The 25682-nt window shown below is 33.8% G+C and overlaps 1 protein-coding gene across 5 annotated transcripts in view; it reads right to left on the reverse strand.

The window, feature by feature from the left end:
- The window catches only part of whd (carnitine O-palmitoyltransferase whd), a 129022-nt gene that overhangs the window by 18937 nt on the left and 84403 nt on the right, over positions 1–25682 (reverse strand). For all 5 annotated transcript variants that reach the window (XM_071590502.1, XM_071590501.1, XM_071590500.1 and 2 more), the window contains 9 exons: positions 22476–22681; positions 17128–17264; positions 16374–16483; positions 13276–13442; positions 11752–11873; positions 10224–10625; positions 9081–9285; positions 8511–8618; positions 6646–6671 (listed from right to left, as the gene is read on the reverse strand). In XM_071590502.1, the coding sequence (XP_071446603.1) occupies positions 6646–6671; positions 8511–8618; positions 9081–9285; positions 10224–10625; positions 11752–11873; positions 13276–13442; positions 16374–16483; positions 17128–17264; positions 22476–22616 (1418 nt within the window). In that variant the 5' untranslated portion in view covers positions 22617–22681. The remainder of the gene's footprint in view (positions 1–6645; positions 6672–8510; positions 8619–9080; positions 9286–10223; positions 10626–11751; positions 11874–13275; positions 13443–16373; positions 16484–17127; positions 17265–22475; positions 22682–25682) is intronic.

A 25682-nucleotide genomic window follows, 5' to 3' on the forward strand; every position in this document is an offset into this window, starting at 1 on the left:
ATGTCAATTAAATTCAACATAATGTGCTACCTAAAATTAAATAGAATTATAGAGAACACCAATTCACACCTAACGAAAATCATAATTAAATATATCGTTGATAAGAAAGAGAGGCTTGCATAGCAGAAAGTATTCCTTCAGCAAAAGAGAAGTAATTTTAATTATTACATAAGCAACACTAAAGAGAAGGCATCATTCCAACATTCCAAAAACACACCAAAATGGAAGAGAATTTTCACTAGTCTGAGTAAATGTACTTCTCCAACAGTGAGATGAAACCACAGCCAAAGCTAAGAAACTCAAAGAGCAATCCTAGGATTACAAAAAGGCAACTAAACAAGTTATTGCCAACCGGCCGCAACTGCGCGGTCCGATAGGCTCTCTGCAGGTCCATCCACCTCACAGCCTCTCAGTTGCGCCTACCCATTCTCTGATGCCTCCTCGGACACTATGTATTCCCATAGATGTGACATGACGGCAGCATCACCCCTGGAATATGCAAATTTCAGGGATAGCTATTGAGCAATTAATAAGCCCACTGGAATGTCTGCCAACATGAAAAAATCCTTTCTAAAGAGGCTGACTTCACACAAGTATTGCATTAACTCTTATTTTAAATCATTGCCCTCAATGTACAGTCATCTTCATGAAAAATGTTGTGCGTACTAATGGTGAATTGGAATACCATTAGATGCAAGAAAAAAATTCCACATAATTTTATTTATTTATTTAATGACTTTTTTACCGTGGTGAAATTGAGACCTAGCAGTCCCTTCTACCATCTAACCCCTAAATGTACATACAGTAAAGACAATTACAAGCATCCAATCCCTAAGTCGGGTAAAACCCACCTAGATGGGAATCAAACCTGCAACCTCTGATTTGGCTGGCGAGGGCAATACCCAGCTGTTACCGGGGCCGGCAATGTTAATATGGAAGAATTGCACTTAGCATTTGAGGTTTTTAATTGATATCAACTGCTTAAAGAAAATGATATTAAAATGCTGACCAATGAATGGGGTAACCAATGATCACAGCATACATATGGGGCTGGTGGAAACTATTTAGGATGAAGAAATGAAAAAGATACATTCAGCTCTAACTCAGGTACATATACACAAAGAAATGAGCAAAAATATTTTAATTGCCATTCAGAGATTTGCTATTCTTGCAATTTGAAATAGATACCATCAATAATTATGAAAGGTCATGGAGTTGACACAAAAGATGGGCTATGTGGACTCAAGCTTCTATTCTTGACTTGAAAACTTTATTAAGGGGTATAATTGGTTTGACAAAAGGGTGAAAAGATTCTTTATAATATTTTTAAGGTCATTAGAAATTAACCAAATATGATATTTCTTTGTATACTTTTTCAGCTTTATTCAAAAGTAAACAGGATCTTTTCATCAGGGAAGTGGATTAGGGTGGACTCAAGAGTATGTTACTTGTAGCTAGCTACATTTTTAGTAACTATTGAGAAGTAGTCATGCAACAACTTTATTAATAAATGGAGTAACAAGAGCATGAATAATAATAAACTAAATAAGATCAGTTATTTTAACCATGTCCCATTATGCCACCATTTCAGCAAAACTGTGGATCTGAAAGGTTTTGATGCTCTGAATGATTACCTCCTGGGGTGTGGCATTGGTTTTAACTATTTCTTTCACACCCTGTCACCTGACACACCTTTCTCATTATCATTGACATACTTTTACTTTCCCTTCTATCTAATAACTCTAAAGTTAAAAAAATTATTCATTCGAGGTCTCACCAAAAAATTTGAAACCATAACCTATTCAAAACACGCTTTGACAGGTGACCCCAAACTCAAGGGCAAAGGTATAAGATATCCTTAAATGAACTACCTTCAGCAAGCAACATTAACTCCCAAAAGAAATCAAAATTTTTAATAAATAGAGTATTATGCAAGTAACTGAATAAGACTGGCAGGTTCATTCATCAATGCCAGGTAAGGATGGACTATATAGTGCAAAAGTTTTCTTGGTGTCATCGTAACCACATTCCCTTTAAGACTTTATTATCATTAGCAAGATACTAACGCATAGCTGCACTTGGAAATAAGGTAGTGCAATCGAAAATACACACACAGCTATTCCTGGAGACATGGTTTAGGAAAATTTCTGTCATAAATGTAAATTTATCATTCAAATATGACAAAAATTCATGAGGTTTAATGTACTGACAGTACTGATTTGTAACAGAGATGTCATCTGTATGACATAATGATGGTTGTTAAATTGTATATTCATTAAATATTATGATAGGATAATTTGTCTCTCGGCCTAAGGTCATGATCTTAAACCAATTACAGATTGCATTTAATCGAACACGGTGCACTCAGTAGCTAATTGTAGAGTCCAATATTCAAAATCCATGTGAAAACTCAGAGAAATCTCAAAATAAACTAAGCTGTATGGGTAGTGAATTATCCCAGAAAACCATATGCCACAAAAGAAAAGACAAATATCACCCTTTCCAACAACAATTTCCTTTACCCTCATTAGATCAAATCAGACATCCTTCATACCTACTTCCTTTTGGTACTCTCTCCAACACAAGACTAAATTCCTAGACTTAATGATTAACATGTTAACAACTTTGACCATTTTTGGAGTTTTAAACAAGAAGCACCATGATTTATAACCCACATGAACATGACTGTACATAAACACAATACCTTAAATTATAGATGGTACCAAAAAGAAAGCATGAATAAATAATATTAGTGATGCTTCAGTCCTGTAGATCAGAATGTACTACTACGAAATACTTTCTAAGTGCAACAATCCAAACAATTCACAAAGTGCCAAAATTTCTTTCGTTTACACTATCATTGAGAATTATACTGAGTATTAATATGAAAATCTTAAAGTATTTATAAAGAAATGTGAAGGTTAACTTGACGAAAAAAAAGTACCCTATTTCTTGGCTTATAAGATAAGCCCATTTGATGCACTGTGGTTTTTCTAGATAGAATTTTTGAAAAATATTTGGATCAAACAGAGAAGGATAAAAGTATTTTGATGTTAATACTTAATACGAATAAAATTGAACTGCTGCATTGAATATTAGCAGCTATACATTTAACAATGCTCATTCATCATAGAATCCCAAAAATTCAGTTGAAGGTGGGGAAAAATGCCTTTCAGCTGCCTTGTTTCCATGTTCTAAATTATAATTAATTCATACTTAAAGTTTAAATGCAATACTAGGTGACAATCTTTTCTCTTTAGATTCAATGAGGTTATTATCATTTTATATTTTTATGCAAAGCTTAGTTTCTGTTTTTTGATATTATTGAAATTTGTAGGCAAACCATTTTCTATGCCTTACAGGCACTCTCTTACTACCTCCGCTGAATGCATGTATACTCTGAGTTTATCAGGAGATATGACGTATGTATAATTAGCAGAGGGTTGACAGCCCTGTTAGCCCAAACTGTAAGTTTCCCAGCAGCATTGCATGAGAGATGCAGTTAAACATGCTACATTGCATACATTTATGATTTATTTGGGAATTTTTTTTAAGGTGTTACTATCAACTAAATATTAAAATCCTGTGGCCTACTACTGGCTTAAAATAGTGATATTATCAAAATTTGCAATGAAGGCACCATTTTTTAAGCCTGATGCAGAAAAAATACTTATTAGTAAGTATATTTCTGGCAACTTAGCTGGAGCTAGCAGGTGAAAGTTATAACTGTTCATAAGATGCACACTGACTTTGGAGCACATTTTGGAGTAAATGAAGTGTATCTTATGGGCTGGGAAATACAATCAATTAAATATCCCTATTTAAACGCCAAATTCCATATTTATGAAACCTAATTTCCTGAAAATGATAATATTTTTTGGTACAAAAATAATCCGCTACAGTTTCTACAATTACTCCCTCTTTTCTGGCCACTGCAGGCTTGGACATCTGGCCAGATAAAAAAATGGCTAGTTAATCAGAAAACACATTCAAAATACCAGTTCATGGGTATAAATTAAATTTAACTTATTAAATATTATACTTGACAATATTTATTGTTATAGTAAAAAAGAAAATTAATATTTGCTGTTAATGGAAATTATTTATATGTTGTACTGTTACTTTCTGAATAATCTTACATTTAAATTGTATAACTTATCATTTCAAGAAACAGTGGACAAGAGAGATTCTACTTCATAATGTGCACAAAAATATTTGATCAGTTTTCAGTTTCTTAACTTCAGTTTTTAAACTTTCGAGTCTATCACTGCAGGGAATATTTTCTTTATAGAAAAGTACATGGACGATGAACTAAAGGCAAACATTCATTTATCCTTATAGTTTTAGTGAGTGTTTTGCAAAAACATTTCCAAGCCATTTGTAGAACTGAAACATCACAAATATCATTTCATCAAAGAAATTTAAAAAAATATAATTATAAAATGTTAACATTACAAATTTTCTGTAAAAAAGAGGATCATTGTCGAATGAATTGCTACTTTCTAAGAGAAAATGCCCTTCAACAGGCTACGAGGTTTAGTTTCTGTGAGCACTAGTTGCTATGATACTTTTAACTAGTAAGAATTTAACAATAAGTAGGAGCCTCATCCATAAGAGCCTAAGCTCTTCTAGCTTCACAAAATCTAAATGATTCCTCAGGGGTTTAATACAAAACAATCACCAACCTTAGTACAACATTTCCAATATTAGTTACAGGGATACAGAATTTCATCAGACGCCATCAAATAATTTTTCAAACTGCCGCTGCTATGAGTTAAAATAAGATATAATTGCTGGTGTGGAAATAGTCATGTAGATGCCAACTAAGAGAATTTGTTGTAAAAATTATTGAGCACAAATGGATAATCTTCTTTTGGGTGCCATTTTTTTAATGACAAGCATTCATATCTACCTTTCTAGGCTTGGCATATTCTTGAATTAGGTTCAACTAACTTCATTTTAAGATGGAATTAACTGAATGGCTGTATCACTTACTCAACGTTGATTATACAGCACTAACTCCACCATCAAAATTAAAACACCTAGGTAAACAACAACTGAACTGAAAATGATAGCATTCAATCAAATAAATATCCTGCAAGCTGAATGAAATTAAACATTTATAATCATAAAACTAGGGGTAAATGGTTGATACTGGTGAAATGAGCCCAAGGTCAGAATGGACAAAAATTACCACTCCATAACTTATTGCAGCATCAAACTCCTAATTAGAAGAAGTAGGGAGTGATTAATAGCTATATGAAGGGGAAATTTGAATTAGGACATTTGAATGAGGGAAGGAATAATCCAATTCGCTTAAAATGGCCTTAAATCAAGAATTACAAAAGACATGCTGAATGTTCTGCAAGAAGTCAGAATCCAACACACTCATCTTACAATAAAAGAGGAGTATCTTCAGTATAAATTAATACAAAATGGATTACTGGGAAGGAATTGTCATGTCCAGCAGACCTTCAAATGCCTTGAACTGCTTCAAGTATTACGATAAAGTAATTATTTATTTTAATGGTGCATACATGTTACACTTGCTGGTATAGCACAGAAAGTACAGAAACAAAATCATCTTATTGACAGATCAAATCACTGCCACTATATGGCTTAGTGCTGTTGAAATCCAGGTTTTGACAATTTAGAAATCTATTTCTTACCCACCTGGGTTGTCCACCCATCCCTCAACTTGCTTCATTACCTGGGTTACCCACAGCTCTTTTAATCTATTTTTCCAACCAACATTTCAATTTTTACTTCAACTTGACGTAGGGAGGGTATAAGACGGAACCCACTTAGCTCACTCAACTTACAGTCAAGTGAACATGTTAGGCCTCTAACACTGAGATTATTAAGTGAAATCACCAGTTAATAACTCTTTTCAAGCCAAATTATTTTCACTTGAAGTCATATGATGCATTTAATGAAGCAAGTCAAGTATAAATATGTTTTTTTAAACTGGACCAGGTCAATGAAAAAATTATTTTTTGCTCCAATTTATGTACCAATGAAAGAATGATAGAGACCCATAAGTTATGGATGTTTTTACATATTCAAGATTTTTTTAAAATATGCCAACAAAAATGATAAATTTTGACTTTTTCTTTTTAATTTCATTTTATGTATCTATAAATGATTTTCATTCCTATAAGAAGGGACTCCCAAAGGTCTGGGTAGTTTCAACAGCACTAATATTATTAGATGTATTAACACCATAAGTTCTTCACTGAATTAGTGTTAAAAAACAAATTGCTCTCCAAAGGGCGCATATCCAGGTTAAAGAAACCACTTAAGCGACCCTACAGTAATTCCCTGATTTTTCTCACTGCAGAAGAACAACTGAGATAAATGTAAAAGCAGACTTGAAAAAACTATTTTTACAAAAATCAATGACCACAATGATGATATTAAATTATGATAATTTTATTTGAATTCTAAGTTAGACTTGGAAAAACAGTTAGGGAACTGACCGATGTAATGCTTATTCATAAATATAATTGTAATGCAATGCAATGACTTCAAAAATTGAAAGTCACAGAACTAGCAAAAAATCTGAATGCTTTGAGAGCTGATTATTTTAGTGATTTCTCTAAGAACTAAACATGCAAACAAATCAAACCAAAACTTATTACTTACCATGAGTGCTCAGCATTGAAGCCAATCTATAAAAAGTTAATCGGAAAAATCCAAGTATTAAAATCCAAATTAACTTAAATATTCAGCAATTGTAACCAGAAAAAACCTTACAAGACTTCAAATACCAAGAATCTTCCTTGGTACACATGTATGACTCAATGAAATCTTGTCAATACACTTGCATTTATTTGATAATTCAGATGCTGAGGTGATTTAGTTCACAAATTATAATATTAATTATAATAATGAGCTTCTGAACAATTCATAATCCAAATGATTCACTACATCTTTACCAGTTTTCAAAATAAGTTATATACTTCACTGGTTTATCATAACAGTTATTGCACATTTTAAATACTAAGAAATGTAAAATTCACATTAAAATATCCTACAAACAGGGAAAAATGACATGATAAAATCTTGAATGTCTTCTAAAATGTAATGTAAACGTAATTAAAGTGTAATATTGGAAATTACACTTGTATGAGCGAAAACAGCTGAATTTTTAAAAACTTATAATTATAAAGCTATGTTTTTGTTGACAACAATTCACAAATTTTGTGTAGTTTATTTAGTTAATGCTCATCAAAACTATTATATAAGCAATTGTTTAATCATTATCCAGAATGTTTCTATCAATGCACATTCAGTCTCATTTTAAAATTCTCATCTCTCACTTCTTATTCATATGACATTGTCACCTGCTTGTAATTACACTTGTACCCACAATGTTATTTTCATATTTTTGTGCAGAGGAATTTTTAAATAAACAATGTTTTTATCATTATCATTTTATTATTAGCATCTCCTCAAATCAAAGCACCGCAGTCAGCATTTGTTATCAATTTTACCTACAAATCACTCCATTTATATCACATCATCCAATATTTACAAATTGCCACTTTTTGTCAACAATTATATTTTATTCTTTGAAAGGTTTCAGGCCACTTACAATCTCATGGTTCAATCATTAAAAATTGTTTATAAATTGAAATTCAATCAATTCCTAGGCACATATAGTCGAAAAATATTCTACACATGCTGTTTTTATAATCTTTTGATTACTTATAAGTTAAGATGTTATAGTAGACCACTGAAAACTCAGAACCACATAAACTACTGGGAAAACTTAAAAAAGTATATGTAAGACATGCATTTCAATTCCAACCTTGGTACCTTGGGCTATTAGAAAATTAAAGGAAAAGTAGTTATCAACTCCTGAATGTATAATTCAAATCTGAAACACATAAGTCAATTTCTTATTTCTTCCAGCACAGTTTCATTATAGCACTGCATTTCATTTTAGGGAAGGTAGAAAGAGTATTAGTAAAAGAATTAGGGAAAAAGTATTAGGGAAAAAATAGGGCATCTTTTAGCTGGGGTTGATTGCGTTAATGAATACACCACTGCAAGTGTTAACATCTAAAATAGATTCACTGCTAAAGTATACTGTGTTAGTACATATTCAGTCTTTCCACACCTATTTCTGGGCCCAATTTTGTGAAAAGCTAATTTATGTATGTGAAATGGCTCCTCTTGATTCTTGTAACAATATTTTCATCAGAAAATATCAGGACTGTATTCAGAACAAAAATTTAATGGGTGGACATAAAATTAAAGTCATTTGATTTCATGGGTTTTTATATGAACCTCCATACTGTAGGTATTTTTCATAGATGTTATATTATCCATAGATGTCACATTATTGATACAGTCCCAAACAAATGCATACTCAAGAGAGCCAAAATGATGTTTACATTATATGAGAAAGTAAGAAAATGTATGAAGAAAAATATCAGAAAATTATCTTTTTTCATGCTGATAATTGTGAAAATAGGCTTATAACAGTGAATGCTAACACTTACCCGTCCATTGCTACCAATGCATAAGGTAAATGACTTGTCAAACCACCGATCACATCCTTTACCATGTAAAAGTATACGCCCATACTTGTCCAATGACCCAGGTTCATTCTGGTAAAACAATCAAATAGAAATAAATTAATATGGCAGAATTTCTTTTTTTAGTAAAATGCTATTATTAATGAAGAAATGCTACAGTTAAATGCTATCTCCTAATATAATGTATTTTTTAAGAAAGCATATTACATATGAGAGCTATTGAAAGAAAATTTAAATTCACAGTGACATTTCATGGGGCAGAGGAAAAAATTGTAGACCATGAGTCATGTATTACTTGTGCACATAAACACATTAGAAAATTACCATTTTAATATTACAGTAACTGGCATGCAGCCAATGAAATTGCATTATATTTATTGACAAGACACTCAATGAAATCTCTATAAAACAAATCAACTCTATAAATATTTGTCAGTGAAAAAACAGTTCATTACATCATATCAGCAACTAAGAAATAAATTGGCAATAATTAAGAATTTATAAATTAACAGAAACAAAATAAAGGAAACTCACTTCATTAAAATCATATGGGAAGTCATCAAGGGCAACAATAAAAGCTGCTCGCTCGATAGTATCCAAGGATGTTCTGTTGATTCCTCTGGAGAAAAAGTTCTTCCGAGCCTGTGCCCATGTTACCCTATCACCAGCTGTTAATGACGCTAATCGTTCCTCACCAGGTGCTGGCTCAGATTTGTCACTTAATACCTGATTCAACTGCCTGGGGTTAAAATGTCAATTTTATTACATGTTTCCTTAAACTTATTTTTACTAATAGAACAACAAAAATTTTCATTCTCTGTCCTCGGGCAAGACTAACATGGCTCAAAAATTTGATCATACAGAGTTAGGCATTGGAAATCGGGTGTTATGAAATATCACTATGAATATTCACACTGCTAAATGAGTAATAAGCTTAGTACTGAATTTAACTACTACATTGAAAAACCTCATTTATAATGGATATTTGAACATTTCAGTGTCCATTGTTTCAGTTGCACTTTTGAGAGGAGAAGGCTGGCAGAAGAGCTTTGATACATGAGTAAATGGAATGCAATTATCATGTAATACTATTTGCCTAAAGAGAGAAAGTATTACCTATTTTTAAATTGATATTTATGTTGCTTTAAATATTAGCTCAAAAAGAAATTGTGTCATTACAGAGAAGAAAGAAGAAAAGCAAAGCTTTTAAGTATAAGATAGATAAAAAACACAACAATCGGTAAAACTTTCACCATATCATTGCTACCTGTGCATAAATACAATTTTAAGATCAATCAAAACTTTATATAAGGTGTCAGTACAAGGAGTTGCCCTACAGCCTTGGCCCACAGTGAGGATTTGCATCAAACTGTCATAAGGACTTGATGCATTAAAGGAAAATGTTTTGATTGTCATTGGATTTGCTTAACATAAAGGACTACCTCACTGAAATTATTTTTTCTGTGAGACTTTTTGACATCTTTTGCTGCACAATTTGTGCTCATGCTTCTACTAAGTTTATTTTTTACATATATGTAATAAACAGTTTCGGTACAACTCTTGAGCCAATAAATACTATTTTTGAAAACTCTTCATGGTACGAAGGCAAAAGACAAAAACTTTGTCTCTCGTCACAAGGACACATGGAAATTCCAAGAAAAAACAATACAAACTTACGATTCAATTTCGCAGGGCCTGAGCAATCTTCCATTGGCATATATGGTTACTCTGAAATATTTTCCTTTGTGAATAACAATGATATGATTTGAATCACTGTAATGTACAATGCGATCAGTCTCGATTCCAGGCACTCGGGTTGTGTTAAAAACTCGCTCATACTGCCACGAGCAGAGTGGAACAAGGTTCTGAATTAGAATGGGTTCTAATTCCTGCCTCTCAATCAGCCGCCTGTAGATGAGGCATGCATGAATGATTGATGCAGCTCGAGCAGCTTGAATCTTAGTGGGGTACATGAGTATTGCATCTATTCCGTAGAAATTGGAGTTGACCATCAGAGGAGAACGGCCTCTTAAGTAGACATATTCCTCCCACCAATCAGAGACATAGTTGGTGGACCACCTAAGAGGATGGGAGAGAAGAAAAAAATTTCATGTTCATCACATTTTACAAAGAGGAGACACTTTGATTTTAACATTCTTTTTTAAATTTGATCAGGAAATTATTATTATTGTCTCCTATTGATTATTACCATTAAAAAAGAATTAAAAAAACTAAAATAGCACCCAGGACTTGCTATTCATCGTTGAAGGATTCAAATGGCTCAGTACCTGATGACCCTTATATTTTCAAAGAAATTATATAAAGAAATAAATATTTATAACTGAAAACAAAATATACTTGTAAACTTGATGGTATCAGGGTTAACTATGAGGGAATTCACCAAGAATGAAAGGAGAATACTAGGTGTTTCACACACTATTTTATTCAGTACAACTAGTTTCAATGCATTGTGTTATCTTCAGGCATGGCACGTACCTTCAGACGATGTCTATGCATTGAAACCAGTAATGTACCATTTGTTTATATACATAAAAAAGTATGAGGAAAATACCTAGTATTCTTTTTCATTCAAAATGTACTTTTATTTATTTCTGCAAAAAATTTACTGGATGAGTTAACAGAAATTAGAAATGCCTCAAAATATGTTGAGAGGAGAAAGAAAATGGATAAAACCAGGAAGGACAGTTAGATTGATAGAGATGGAGGACGGACTGTTCCAGAAAAAAACCCGGAGTAATTGGAAGATTTTCCACCAATTTTGGCAAACTTAGTAAGGGGCTGCGGTAATTTCTTTTTAAGGAGATCAATACAGGACACTCACCTACAGGGAACCCTCTGCAATTCAGACAAGTTTCCGGGTGTGTAGTGCAAGGGGTTTATTGAAGGGTCTCAAAATGTCAGGAGGGCTGAATTTTACAGAATAATATGTTTTGCTAGCAAGTTTCATCTACTATAATTGCACATAATTACATACTCATACTCATTAAAACACAAACATTGAAGAATATCTATTGATACTATTACTTCCTCATAAATTTTTAAAAATAGCTTTGGTGAAAATATCCATTTTCCTAGCGTCACTCTTCTTGCCCAGGAACAATAGCATCATCAAAAAGAAAAGTATATACTATAAACCATTAGTATACTATACTATTTAAACATATATGTAAAAACAATTTCTCACCATGACTTCAGAATGAGGTAGCGTTGCAGCTTAACAGCTATTCCCTTCAGGAACTCTTCACCAAGTCTTTCCATTCTTTTGTATTTTTCATCGTCCAAAATTGGACGAACACTTCTCAGGTACTAAAAAAAAGGGTCTAGTTTAAGCAGAAATCTTGATAGGCTCATATTTATCAAATATTGTAATTAAATGCAAACATTTTTAGATGATTTTGCCACTTCAATAAATGGATGCCTTTATACACCAAGATCTATGACAATCTTCATAGCAACACCATATCTAAAAAAATAAAGGCAATACTAGCAAAAAACAGACTGAGTTGACAGGGATTCTAACACACATCACCTAATTTTCAATCAAGTGCCTAAACTAATTACACATCCAGGCCATTATCATTAGAGGGGATTTATATGAAACATAAGTGTATAATTACATTCAAATTATACTTCACAAAAAAGTATTTATTATGCATGATGATTAGCCAGAGTCATTGAGATTTACCCATACTTTTAATCACAATGACTTATTAAACAATTATACCAATTATCACAGTTCAAAAGAACATGGCATATAGTCCTTCAAACTGGCATGCGCTAAAACACTGACACTAGTAAATTCACATTAGTGAAATCACCTGATTGTCAATTGGATAATCCTTGTCTTAAAACTAGTCATGGAAAATTAAAAATATAATATGTCCTCATTATCTCACTGTTTGTGGGTTAATGAGAACATTAAATGATTTATGAGAAGTGATTATATCTTTATATTTGGTTCTTATATGGTTATATGAAATTTAAACCAGTTGGACACTTATTGGAGAGGTATCTGAGAGCAGCAAGGAACTTCAACTTGTGTAAGATGTGCACCTGATTTATTTATGGAAATTTAAGGGAAAGACTTGTATTTGGTATATTATATTATCACCATAGGTAATCTATCGATTGAGGTAGGTTTTGAATGGGCATATATACCAAATAATCGTTTTGTCTCTCTTAACAAAACACAACCCAATATTCTTCTCTACAACTAGCCCCTCTTCATCTCCAAGTACTTCCTTCCTCCTTTCATTCTGTCCAGCATCCCAGTCCTATTCCAGCCCCTTCATTGCTTGCCTAAGATTCTCCCCTCCAATTCAGGTTTCAACATCCCACTGCCAAACAATATGCTTTGCATCCATTTTTTTTGTCTCCTAATCATTACTCCCAGCAATCCTCTCTTCTCCCCCTATGCCTCGTACTTCCTTGTTTATTTCATTTTCTGTCCACTTAACCTTCTCCATACCAACATTTCAAAAACCTCTAATTGATGCTTCAAATATTTTAACAAAATATTTGTTTGCCTAATGGTGCTTCACTGCCTAATAAAGCTCCATGCTTTATTTACAGAAAAAAGACACCCTGAAGCCTTTCAACACAAAATACTCCATAGAATGAGCTCTGGATTAATTAACACATGTAAAACTGTGACCCTAGATATGCATTCATAAAAGTTTTGCTGGATATTTATCAGTTAGACACTCACCCTCTGTATTGTGTCATGAACGGATGGTAGAGGCAGACGAGGCAGAGAACCCTGGTAACTGTAAAGCATTGGTTTGGAACCAGCAGACAACAGCTTCACTGCACCAAGCCACAACTTCGTTTTGAGAGATATTGAACTACCCCTGGCTCTTGACTCATACATCCATCCTAAAAATTAAAGTACCCATGTAGTAAATTTAATTTTGAATGAAAATAAAATTAATTATCACATCTTAAGATGGATTTAATTTTATGCATTGATATTAAACCTACTAGCTAAAAAATAGAAAAAAAACCTACTAAATAAGCATAGAATTGGAAATTAAAAATCATTAAAAAACGAGAACAAGGTGTGAGCATGGCTGACCTAGCACACGCATACCATCCGTTGACCTCAATAATTTGCATTTTCTTCAAGAACAAGGACAATAATAAGGATATAAATGCTTCAATGAGAGTGACAAAATATTTAAGCGATGGTAACGTATTCTCAATGGTGCTCAAAGGCTGCTTTCTCGTATGGATAAACTAAGAGCAATTGCAATGCAACACTATTGAAGAAAATATATTTTGTGAAAAGGGGAAAGTGATTTTTGCTGCCCTCATTTGGACGACGCCAAAATCATCAAGTGCCGAAGAATTTAAGGAGATCCATGCATGATTTAAGAAGTTTTAGAGATGAACTGGCATCCACATAATTCTGAGTCATGGCGTAGCTGCAGGCTCCGACTCATAGAACTCCATTGGTGACTACAAGAAGCTTGTAGATTCTGAGGGTTAACTGCCATAATTGGTTTTTAATTGTGATGAGAATGGGTCTCTTCTGGAAGAAGATGCCAAGTGAACAGTACTTGCATTTGTACACAAGTATTTGTATGCATAACAGTATAAGAGACTGTATTGCCTGGCCATCAGCAAATGAAAAGCTGTCTCAAGGTGCCATTTTTTGCCAATGCAGGTGTCAACTTAAAAATTAAATCCCTGCTTGGGTACTGAAAGAAATGTAATGACTCAAACAGCAGGCTAAATGTGATGTGGAGGTCATAGGAAACTGTAGCATTGCATCATACGACACACTGCCCTATTGTATTGTATACAACACACTGCCCTAATAATGCAGTGCCTATGCACACCTGAAATTTATTTAATGATAATGCTGAGTTGCATTTTTACAAAATTTTGAAGCATCCGCAAAACCAATTGTCACTAGACAGCTTTCTTGTAAAAAGGAATTCTGTACATGTCATAAATAATAAACTATTTACCTAAATTCTTTTTTGTTTTCACAAATAGGGTTTGCATTCCCGGTTGCTTCATTCCACAATATAAGAAAATATGACCATGATCCATGATCCTAAGTAATGCTTATATAATTTTCTTTGACTGAACCTCATGCCTAATTTTTACATGGAACACAATAATGCATTTCACATTCAATGATATGGGAAAAATAGTTTTGCATTACAAGTAAAATTCTAGAATGAATTGCACTCGTCAAGCATGGTTACACTGCGTATGATACAAGCTTGAGCATCCAGAATTGGTTGATGATCATGAGGAAGTGCAATGAATACTAATAAGAATCAGATGGCTATTTACTGTTAACATAATATATAATAATACTGTTTCATTTCTCCAGATAATTTTGAATGGAGGATAATGATTAAAAGTATTAAGAATAAATGTAAAGCATAGGTCATCATGAAAACAAAAGCAAATCTAATAATAATACAACCACAAAGATGAACATATACATTCTCTTCGGCACATAAACAGTTTACATGCATGTATCTGTATTATATAAGAAACGGAGCATAAGGTATGGCATAAATAAATAATTAAAACTAACATTAAATAGAGACATTCACATGCAATTCATTTAAGTCTGAGAGTAAGAAAGTTTGTATTAAAAATGTCTTCTACTTAACTATATTAATAGGCTATAAATCAATACTTTATAAAAGTTCATTCAAAATATTGGCAAAAATATCAAATTATACAACATTTCCAAGATTTGTTTTTCATTAATTATGTAAATTAATAGTCTGTTCAGGCATTATGATGTACATTGATATCAATTTGCGAAAAGGGATTATTCAGTGTTATCTGTTAGTTATCTGGTATGTTTTCATATGGCTGCTTAACAAGGACCTTCCTTAGGCGATAGTAAGAGAATGCCAAATCAAGCAGGTGATATAGGATGTACTAAAGAGGATAACTCAGGGAAGTGCACTAATCACTTTGTAAACAAAATGAAAAAGAATTGAAATGACCATGACCAAAGAAGTAATTCTTTACTGAAGAGTATGATAGAAAGTTTGAAGAATGCAGTTCAGAGGGATGAGGCGAAGAGCAGAAGATAGGAATAATTGGAGGAATGGCACCTGGAACCTATACAAGCAGTTTACATATGATGATGGCATCCGCATGGAAAAGGTTGAAATGATTACCAGGAAATTGAAAAGATAAATAATAAACACCACCCACATTCCCTCAAATTTATTGCACCAATCGTTTGACCAAAATTGATCAATTCAACATTTGATGTGAAACTTTCATATGTGACAACCAGTTTTCAACAGATAATTTTTTAAATCAATTGCACTCCATCAATTGGGCTGACATTCCCTATTAAACTGACCCACAAGGCTGAGGAAGGAGAAGAGTGAAATTTGGGAGGCTGGAACTGAACATTTGGCGCGGTGATTTGGTTTTTGTCTATTCAACCAAAAATGTAAAAGAAATAGAAAATCAGAATAAGTTAACACCTGGTTAAGGAAAAGGTAGTTACAGCAGAGCCTATGGCATAGGCATAGGCTCTGGCATAGGCACTATGCCAAATCATCATTGATAAGCTTATTCTACTTAGTTTTCTCTTTTACTTCATTAAATAAGCAAGTAGAAGCATTCATTTGCCTAAAAAAAAATGATGTAGACTTTCTTAACACGACACTTTTATAACTAAACAGTGTTAATGGGAATATTTTTAAAATTGCAGGTATGTTGACGTTTTAAGAATATTAGACTCCCTTACCCATATAATCTATGGTACCACTAGTAATAAAATAATGTTTAACATAAATACAGAGCCAGCCTTACCTTTGTACATTAACAACATTTTAAGAAGATATCTAATGGAGAATGTAACACTCAGCCATGTACCCATTCCTACAATGGAGCATGCTGTAACTTGCCACGAAGTTGTGTCTCTAAATTAGGGTAGAAGAAAATAGAATTAGCAAGAGATAAATAGAAAAGAAACAAACATTCATGTATTTTTTAGTATTAGGATTTAGTTTAATGTAACAATATATATGAAAAATAATATACATACATGATTAAAGACATTAATCAAACTCCAAGTATCATAAACAAAATATTAGAAGAGGGTTTTAAACATCCTTCGCCATTTAAAGAATTGTGTGAAATGCCACAACACTAACTTTTAATGGAGTCATGTGCTAATATGAATGTTACAATAATAAAATAAAGCAAAACTCATACACCTTGATTGGATCCCAGTCAAGGCGAATGATTTTTATGCTTTGAAATTTCTACATCCTTTACATGTGTATTACAACTACCCCAATGGAAAATAGAATGGTATAAAATAATAATACACATTGAATTTAAAAAATGTTCGAAATATTAAAATAATGCTAGTAAAAGTCTGCATACATGTGTCCCAAGAAGCACCATCTAGAACTTAATGTTGCACACAAAATTATGAAATTCAACTAAGACAGTTTATTAAAAATTTTCAAGAAAATGAACATTTTTGTAATTCATAGATTTTTCCGCAAGGGATATTAACCTAATATATTTATTGGATAATATGAAACAGTATTCTCACCCTGGAAGAAGTGGAAGAATGCGATCCATTAATTGAAGAGGTACTCCAATACCACTGAAATGGAGAGCACTCACAGCACCAATACTGGCCCATAAACTGTGCAGTGGAGCTGGGTAGACTCCACATTTAACATTATTCTGAAAAATAAATGCATTCATTTCACTGAGACCTATGTTTCCAACAAAATGGAATTGATAAAATGAAAGCCCACCATACAATGTGAACTTTTGGAAAATGTATTGTGCCAAATGTAACTAAGGTTATGATGGAAAATACCAAAATTGAAATTAGGTGTACTGAAATGAAAAATCAATTAGACAATATAAGCCTTATATCATACCATTTGATGATTATTCATAGCAAATATTTTTCTTAGGTATGAATGGAAGGAAAATCTTGAAAGGTAGCTGGCACCAAGGCTATTTGAGTGATATTTTATAAGTAAAATTGAGTTTCTCAAGCAATGAAGGGCAATTCATCACTTTTTTTCACCCACTCAGCTATTATGTTAAATAGACCTGGACACATGTTAGAAACGAAAAGTTAACACTATACATATAGAGGATACACATGAGATTCTTTTTCTTGAATTCAGTACAGTATTACAGTGAGTATGGCAGAACATGGGTCTTTGCCATCCAAACTAGAATATTTGGCAACAATTTAAATTATTGATTCATAGAACCATGTATGGCGACCTCTTGATACTATATTGCATGATCCTTCATGTCCTCCACTGGCAAGGAAACTTATCCTTTAGCCAAGAAATTACTGCCAACCCAATCCTATAGTCAAGAAAATACTGTCAACCCAATCATATTGATGTGCAAGGAAGACTCTAAATACTTAGCGTTTCATTGGATAAAATTGATTAAAGCCAACAGTAATAAATTCTATCAGGCAGAAACGCAAGGTATTTTGATTCTTTCCTGTGCATTACTATGGAATCCCACAAAGTGATTTTGAAATTTTTCTATTATTCTTCCTCTTCTCTGTAGGAAAGGGTCTGTTAATTCACAAAATCACTTACCACAGGGAAAACAAAACTCAAGGAATATTACTGATGAAAATACAAACTAAAGCAGAAGAAACATATTGCCTCCCAAGTTAGCTGGAAATAATTCCAATATTTCCCAGATCCAAGTTTTTGTTTTTCTTAACTCCATTGAAATTTTAACAGAGTGAGACATACATTGAGGTACAAGGTTGGTATAAATAGTATTGGTAAACATTTTTTCCTGGCGTACATCAAGTGCTGAATTCACACCATCAGTTAGGTGTGCACATGATCACAGATCTTACTGGTATTGAAAATTTGGTAATACAAAAGATCTGAACTTAACTTGTCCTGAAGGTCTTGATGGATGACCAAAAGCAGAGTTAAGTGTCTGCTAGTGAAGACCCTCTGCAAAGCAGCACGACCATTACCCAACCCCCTTACAATCCTGACGTGGCACCACCACACTATTTCTTATTCCCAACAAAGCATACCCTTAAGGGCATTTCAGAATCCACCTACCACCTAGGAGTCTTCAAGTCATGTAAAACCTGCGGGCAAAAGTGTGTCAACACACTGGAATGTACTTTAAGTTAGCTGGAAATAATTCCAATATTTCCCAGATCCAAGTTTTTGTTTTTCTTAACTCCATTGAAATTTTAACAGAGTGAGATATACATTGAGGTACAAGGTTGGTATAAATAGTATTGGTAAACATTTTTTCCTGGCGTACATCAAGTGCTGAATTCACACCATCAGTTAGGTGTGCACATGATCACAGATCTTACTGGTATTGAAAATTTGGTAATACAAAAGATCTGAACTTAACTTGTCCTGAAGGTCTTGATGGATGACCAAAAGCAGAGTTAAGTGTCTGCTAGTGAAGACCCTCTGCAAAGCAGCACGACCATTACCCAACCCCCTTACAATCCTGACGTGGCACCACCACACTATTTCTTATTCCCAACAAAGCATACCCTTAAGGGCATTTCAGAATCCACCTACCACCTAGGAGTCTTCAAGTCATGTAAAACCTGCGGGCAAAAGTGTGTCAACACACTGGAATGTACTTTGAAGAATTTTGAGGCAATGTAGCAATACCTGAAATTTATCTATTTTCAGAGGATTATCCCAAAACTTTTTATACAAACCATGGGTAATCTTTTCCCCTTGAGAAGTGTGTGTATGTTTGTGTGTACAAATTGTCATGGTTTCTTGGTCAATTCTAATATCAATGAATACTCTACAATGACTAGAAATCACACCATAAATACGTATATCTACATAAGGACAACTACATCAAGCTCCCATGAATTAAGCCTTAAGCTGCATACAAACAGGTAAAGCATTAAAGTGCATGCCTTTAGGTGCCTAAATGCAAGGCACCTAATGAAAAGGCAGCTTGAGTTTGGACACCATATGGAGTAGTACTGCCATATGTGTAGCTAAGAATAAAGAATGAACAGATGTTGTATGAATTTAAATATTTTAACAATTGAGATAGCCAGAGCAAAAATGTTGTGCATAGTTGCAACAAACACATTAAGGTTTTTGCAAAATTCTGTGTCCCTTTTACAATTCATTGGGTAGTTTTTATTAAAATTTTCTTTTTATTTCTTTCAATGTAATACATGATTTTTGGGACTAGTTTTGTATTTATTTTCTTTTATCAAACTATATTTACTCTTTATTGGTTTTTTGTAGGTTATGCTTTAATATGAGGGCGATTCGAAAAGTGAAGTCCCCTATTTTTTTTATGAAAGATCAAATTTATTCTCAACTTTGTGTACATTGTAAGAAAGCCTGAGCATTTAGCTATTTTTCTACATAGTTGCCTTGACATCAATCACTCCAGTTGGCTTCGCAACACAGCAGGAGAAAGGTACGATGCCGGTATGAAAAAACTGCTTACAAGAACGCAAAAAATGAATGATCGTCAAGGCATCTATATAGAAAAATAGCTAAATGCTCAACCTTTCCAAGTCAAGAATAAATTTGATTTTTCATGAAAAAAAAAGGAGACCTTACTTTTTGCATCGCCCTCGTATATTAGTTCAGATGGCTTTCATATTAATAAGTAAAGACTTTTTATCTTATTATAAAGCATTTTACTCCAGTGTAGGGTAAGACCCATGATTACCCAGTTGCATTAATGTAGACAGTTAATTTTTATGAAGGGAACTACTAAATTCTTACACTCTCCAAACACAACATAAAGCTTGAAGGTTATTTTCTGGAATATTTAGATGCCAAAATAAGATTTCAAAGCAACAATTTCAGAGTGTACAAATCATTGCCTTGACCGGGATTTTTACAATCTGATATTAATGCATTGAAATGCATAATAGCCGACGACTCTGTTAAACGTTACTGTAGCGGCATCTCCTGCAGTTTCTTGAAATTAACCAAAATAAGGCTTTTAAAAAAGCAATTGAACAAGGCATGGACACAACCACAGTGGTATCCTAGGAAAATGTGGGCACGTAGGAGTGAATAAAAAAAATTATAAAAATTTTCCCACTTTTAGACTTCATAAAATTCCAGTCACACCATCTAAAATTGATTACATATTAAATTAATATTGTCATTATTGTTTCTATCCCTTTACAAAAACCAAATGATTTTGGCAAGGAAGTTAAGATTTTTTCCCCATTCTCAAAAGCTTTGCATTTACATGATTCTTTATACTACCCTAATCAAACACAAAAAGTAATGCATTTCTAGAAGAGTTCTCACATTCTACTACTTTACTATTTTTGGGCTAGGATAAAAATTAACTCAACAAATTCCTCAAGCCTAAATCAACCCTCTCTACTCTTGATCCTTAAATCCTATTCATTAGCTTAGTTAGGATCTTATTCATTCTAACTGCTTTGTCCACCATCATTCTCGACAGTTTTTTCCTGTATCCTAGCACTCTAGACAAAAGTAATCATCCTACAAATCACATTCCTTTTCTACATCTAAAGCCAACCGTCCTAATCTATCATCAATTGAGTTCTCCTAGAATTATTTTCAAGTTCTTGGACTCTCTTGCATTTCAGTCACTAACTTTCCTCTGCATTGTTTTTAATTTTATAACTGACGACAGTTCAGGTTTTTATAACTGCTGACAAGGCATCTGCCTTTTCCTGTCTCTGAATTTTTTTCATATAATTACACTGCCTTTTCAATTTACTTCAGAGTAAATTATTTTAAAGTTCACTTTTAGATTCTTCTTTGCTCATGTTAATAGAATGAGTCTTAAGAAAAAATTCATACTGAAAAAGGTATCAACAGAATTTTAACAGAACAGCTGTTCCATAGTGTATCTCAGCATGTATTAATAATAAACTAATAAAACACTCTTGCAATTCTTGGATTTTCTTGTATGTTTCCTTTTCATCCATTCTTTCCTTTCATCTCAATAAAACTGACTACATTTCAATCCTTCAATACTATGAAATATTTCCTATTACACCATTACTGATTTAGTTTAGTTTTAGTTTATCTCATACACATTCTATAACTTTCTCCTTTCGGCTACTTTTCACTATTTTGGCCTACATTATAACTGTGTTGAAACTACTTTTGCCTTTATTAATAACAATAACTACCACACTATACATTCACTATTCTTGCCACCCTTCTACCCAACTTTCTGCTTAGTCCATACTATGGGTACCCTACACTAATCCTTGATCTATTCTCCTACACTATAAATTATCATGGTTATCTCAAACAGCTGCCAATATTTAACAACTCACTTCATGCTCAAACATACCTCTATCCTTTCTCCATTTCCTGTACAACATTTATAGCTTTCCTGTCTTCCACATCATCCTTAAGTTTTGTATTCCCATTTGGATATTTCCCTTCCTAATCTGCATACTACTGCTGACTCAACAGAGAATTGAAAGATTGATTTTTTACTGTGGAGGCCAGCTATCCTGCTGCCAGACATGCTATGTGCCTCAGAGGGATGGGTTGCCAAGATTTCAAGATGAAAACAATTGAAGTGGGTTTTCATTGCTTTTCCCTTTAATGTTTCAAACATGATAATATCAATCATTTGGATTCCTCCTTGGGGTCAGATGCCTATGCAAACACTTTACCAAGGAACACCAAATGAAATTCAAGACATTCCAGTCAGTTTGTAACATATATATTTGGGGGTCCTCCATTCCGCCTCAGTGAAAATACTTGACAAGAATTTAATGATACTTACCTACTATGAAACTGACCTTAATTGACTTACCTACTAATTAATGCCATACCAGTTATTACAAAAGTGAAATAAAACTAATTCTTAGAATGATGAACTGGAAACTTTTTTTGTCCACACACTACAATAATTTGCTTAACTACTGACCTTAAAGCGAGCAATCCGTTTCTTCCATGATCTGACACCTGATGACCACACTAGATGTAAAACTTCATGATCAAAATTTACATTAACTCCTTCGTGGGTGATGGCAAATGAGAATGCTACAGCAGAATGGGCTTCTGCCATGGTGGGGCCTCAAAACCAAATTGCCCAACAAGATACCCACTGGACAGTATTACCAGACTCAGCTCCTGTTGAAAGGAATAAGAAAGGTTTCAAGAAAATTGGCAATCAAGAGTCCGATTTTACTTTTTATATGTTCCCCCATGCATATTTTGTTTAGTATTAATATTTTAACTTTTCTGTTTTGCAATACTCTTTTAATGAAGGAAAGTATCTGATCAATCTAACTTTCCCTGCACCGGATAGAAGATTTTCATTCATTTCACACCTAATCTTTCAAATTCTGAAAACATCAATGGTGGAATGAAATAATTCCAAAAAATCACTAATAATGATCCGAGTAACATCTTGTACACAATTCAGGGATTGTTTGAGTAATTTAAATCTTTCCATTTTCATATTTCATGAGCATATTTTAAACGCATTAATGTAAATTAGGACTTCAATTTTTAACAACTATGCACAAAAGACAAAACACATGACTTAAATGCTACTTCTATTCCAGCAAATAATATTTATAAAAGTAATTAGAATGCAAATGACTTCATTTAAAAGATCCAACATTTTCAATTAGATACTTAGCTACATAAATCAAAGGAGCACACAAAGGAAAGGTAGGAATGGGAGTAGACACCAGTGTGTATAATTCAGACCATAATGGCTGTTTCTTATGTTAGATGAGGGTGAATTATTTACCCAGTATTTAGAAAAAAAAGTATTTATAACTTTAGCCACAAAGCAACTTCTTTGGCTTTTGATAGGTATGAGTAATGTTGATTGTACATGGAGTCTGAAGAATGAGCATAACCTACAAATTAGAAAAAACATTGTTCAGAGAAAGAATCTGCAATTGCATATTTCCTCAATGAAAGACTTCAAAATGCTTTATTTGTGATTCATAGTGATTAACCTCTTTATTTCTTAGAGCTAATATTTGTTCAAGGTCGAGAATATGATCCATGAGCTTAATCTGTGTTCACACTATACAGCAACTCGAACTTCATGAATAAACTTCTGATCGCGATTGATTGTCAAATAATATCCGATGACCAATGGACTTAACCCGTTCACATTCAAATACTTTCAGAATCGAAATTTGGGCTTTCAGACAGCAGAACTGCGGCAAAAACATCCGGGGACGCCTCTAAGGTCGAAGGCGATTTCAAGCACGGAAAAAATTTTCACTGGCATTGAGAATATATACCATGAAGGACGAGAGGGATTTTTGCGAAGAGTAAACAGCTGCGGAACCAGGTCAGTCTCAATTGACGACGGCGTGACCTATTCCTTGGTTATGGATTTCGCAAGGGATGCTCTCTCTCATCTTGTGGAATTTTAAGGCAAAAGAGTAACTAATTTTTCGTGTTTTTTTTGTAAAAGAAATTTGTATATTAAGCATACAATAGGCGATTTCTTATCCGGCCCCCACGGGCCAGAACACTTGGACAGAAAAGTGAATGCATCGAAAAAATAGGAAGGCATACGTCGACCGGTTTAGTCCGGTGGTCTCGGGCTCGTCTGCCTACCCAAAGGTCCCGGGACCCGCCTTTGCATGGGTTCTGAAAATTGTGCCAGTCCGGTCCTCGGTCCTGACGGCTAATCAGGACCCCAAGGGGAAATGGGAAAACATATTTCATGCTAAAAGATTGGTAAATTATGAACTTTTATTGTTAATATACTTTATGGTGTTGTATTTGAATGCACTTGAGTCTGTATAATTTTATGTTATTTCCGAAGAAAAGACCTCCCTAGCTGTAGTTGCTATACTGCAAACGAGTTCGATAAATTACAGCCCGACATACTATATCTGCAAAAAATTCTCCCATTGGTATGTTGTCTGCTTCCTCGGCTCAATCGACACATTTTTTCCTCACAATACACTTCCTTGAAGCGCCCTTGACTCAATAAAAACACACAATCAATGAATTGAATTCATAATTTTTAAGATTCAACCAGTGGGGTGAAACCGAGGTCGTGTAATGCGTGTGGCGGATGAAGTGAGACCGGATAAGAGGCGGATAACCATACATAATTTTTGACGCCCCCCCCCCCCCAAAGAATTACGCACTCAATAAGAGATTCACGATTTGGCATGCCCGTTAACTTGAGCACGTGCCTTCTATTGTTATCAGTCTGGGGAGTGGGGTGCAAACACACTGTGGTCGCCCCGGGCCAATCCTACACGCACAATGACAATCGTAGTTGCAGTAATAATTTGGTATCTCCTGTACTTCGCGTTTGAAACAACTGAAAAAATCATCGATCCCGGACGCTCAATACGCGCAACGGAGGATAAATTCGCAGCTACGATTATATCAAGTTTTACCACTTTCAGCAAAAACACTTCTCTGCGATGCCCAACCTGATTGAAACGCAACTTGTGGCAACACAACATGAATTTATGGTGATTTTTATCAAACATAATAAGACAAAATCAGCTGACAGATGAGGATATTGTGCTGATTCCAATTAATTAAAAATTCCGGCTCAGGGTTGGTAGTTGTATTAATAAATCAAAACAAGCGTAGAAATGTAAATATGCGGCCGCGATCGACCACGTGAGACGGACGGCAAGGCTCGAGATAACACTTACGTGGGGATTCATTTTTCCGGTGCAAAACGAGGATGGATGAGATGTAATATTTTATTGATAACCGAATACTCCTAGGAGGCTAATTAATTAATGCCAACTAATGACCTTCAACTTCAACTATTACAATGAACGAACTAAAAACAATTACTTCATAAATTACGAAAAAGCACAAGAGCAGAGATATCGCAAAATGACAAGAGTAAATATACATAGTATTTTAACACAGAAGGGAGATATTTGTTCGCTGAGAGTGAATGAGTTACGAAAAAAAAGGAGGCGACTCCGAGTAAATCAATTTGCCACCAAAAAACCTGCTTCCTCCCCGGCACCATGACGAAATTCAAATCCAGTTTTCCCTGACTGAACCGGTCGAGGTTCCTATACTAAAACTTTCTATTTACAATGGGCAGCTGTGGTATTCTAAAATTAAGAAGACGTATCCAAATAGATATGTACCCGGGTAATTGGCTAAATTA

Source organism: Hetaerina americana, unplaced genomic scaffold (genome assembly GCF_022747635.1).
Source record: "Hetaerina americana unplaced genomic scaffold, ioHetAmer1.1.p SCAF_4, whole genome shotgun sequence".
NCBI lineage: Eukaryota > Metazoa > Arthropoda > Insecta > Odonata > Calopterygidae > Hetaerina > Hetaerina americana.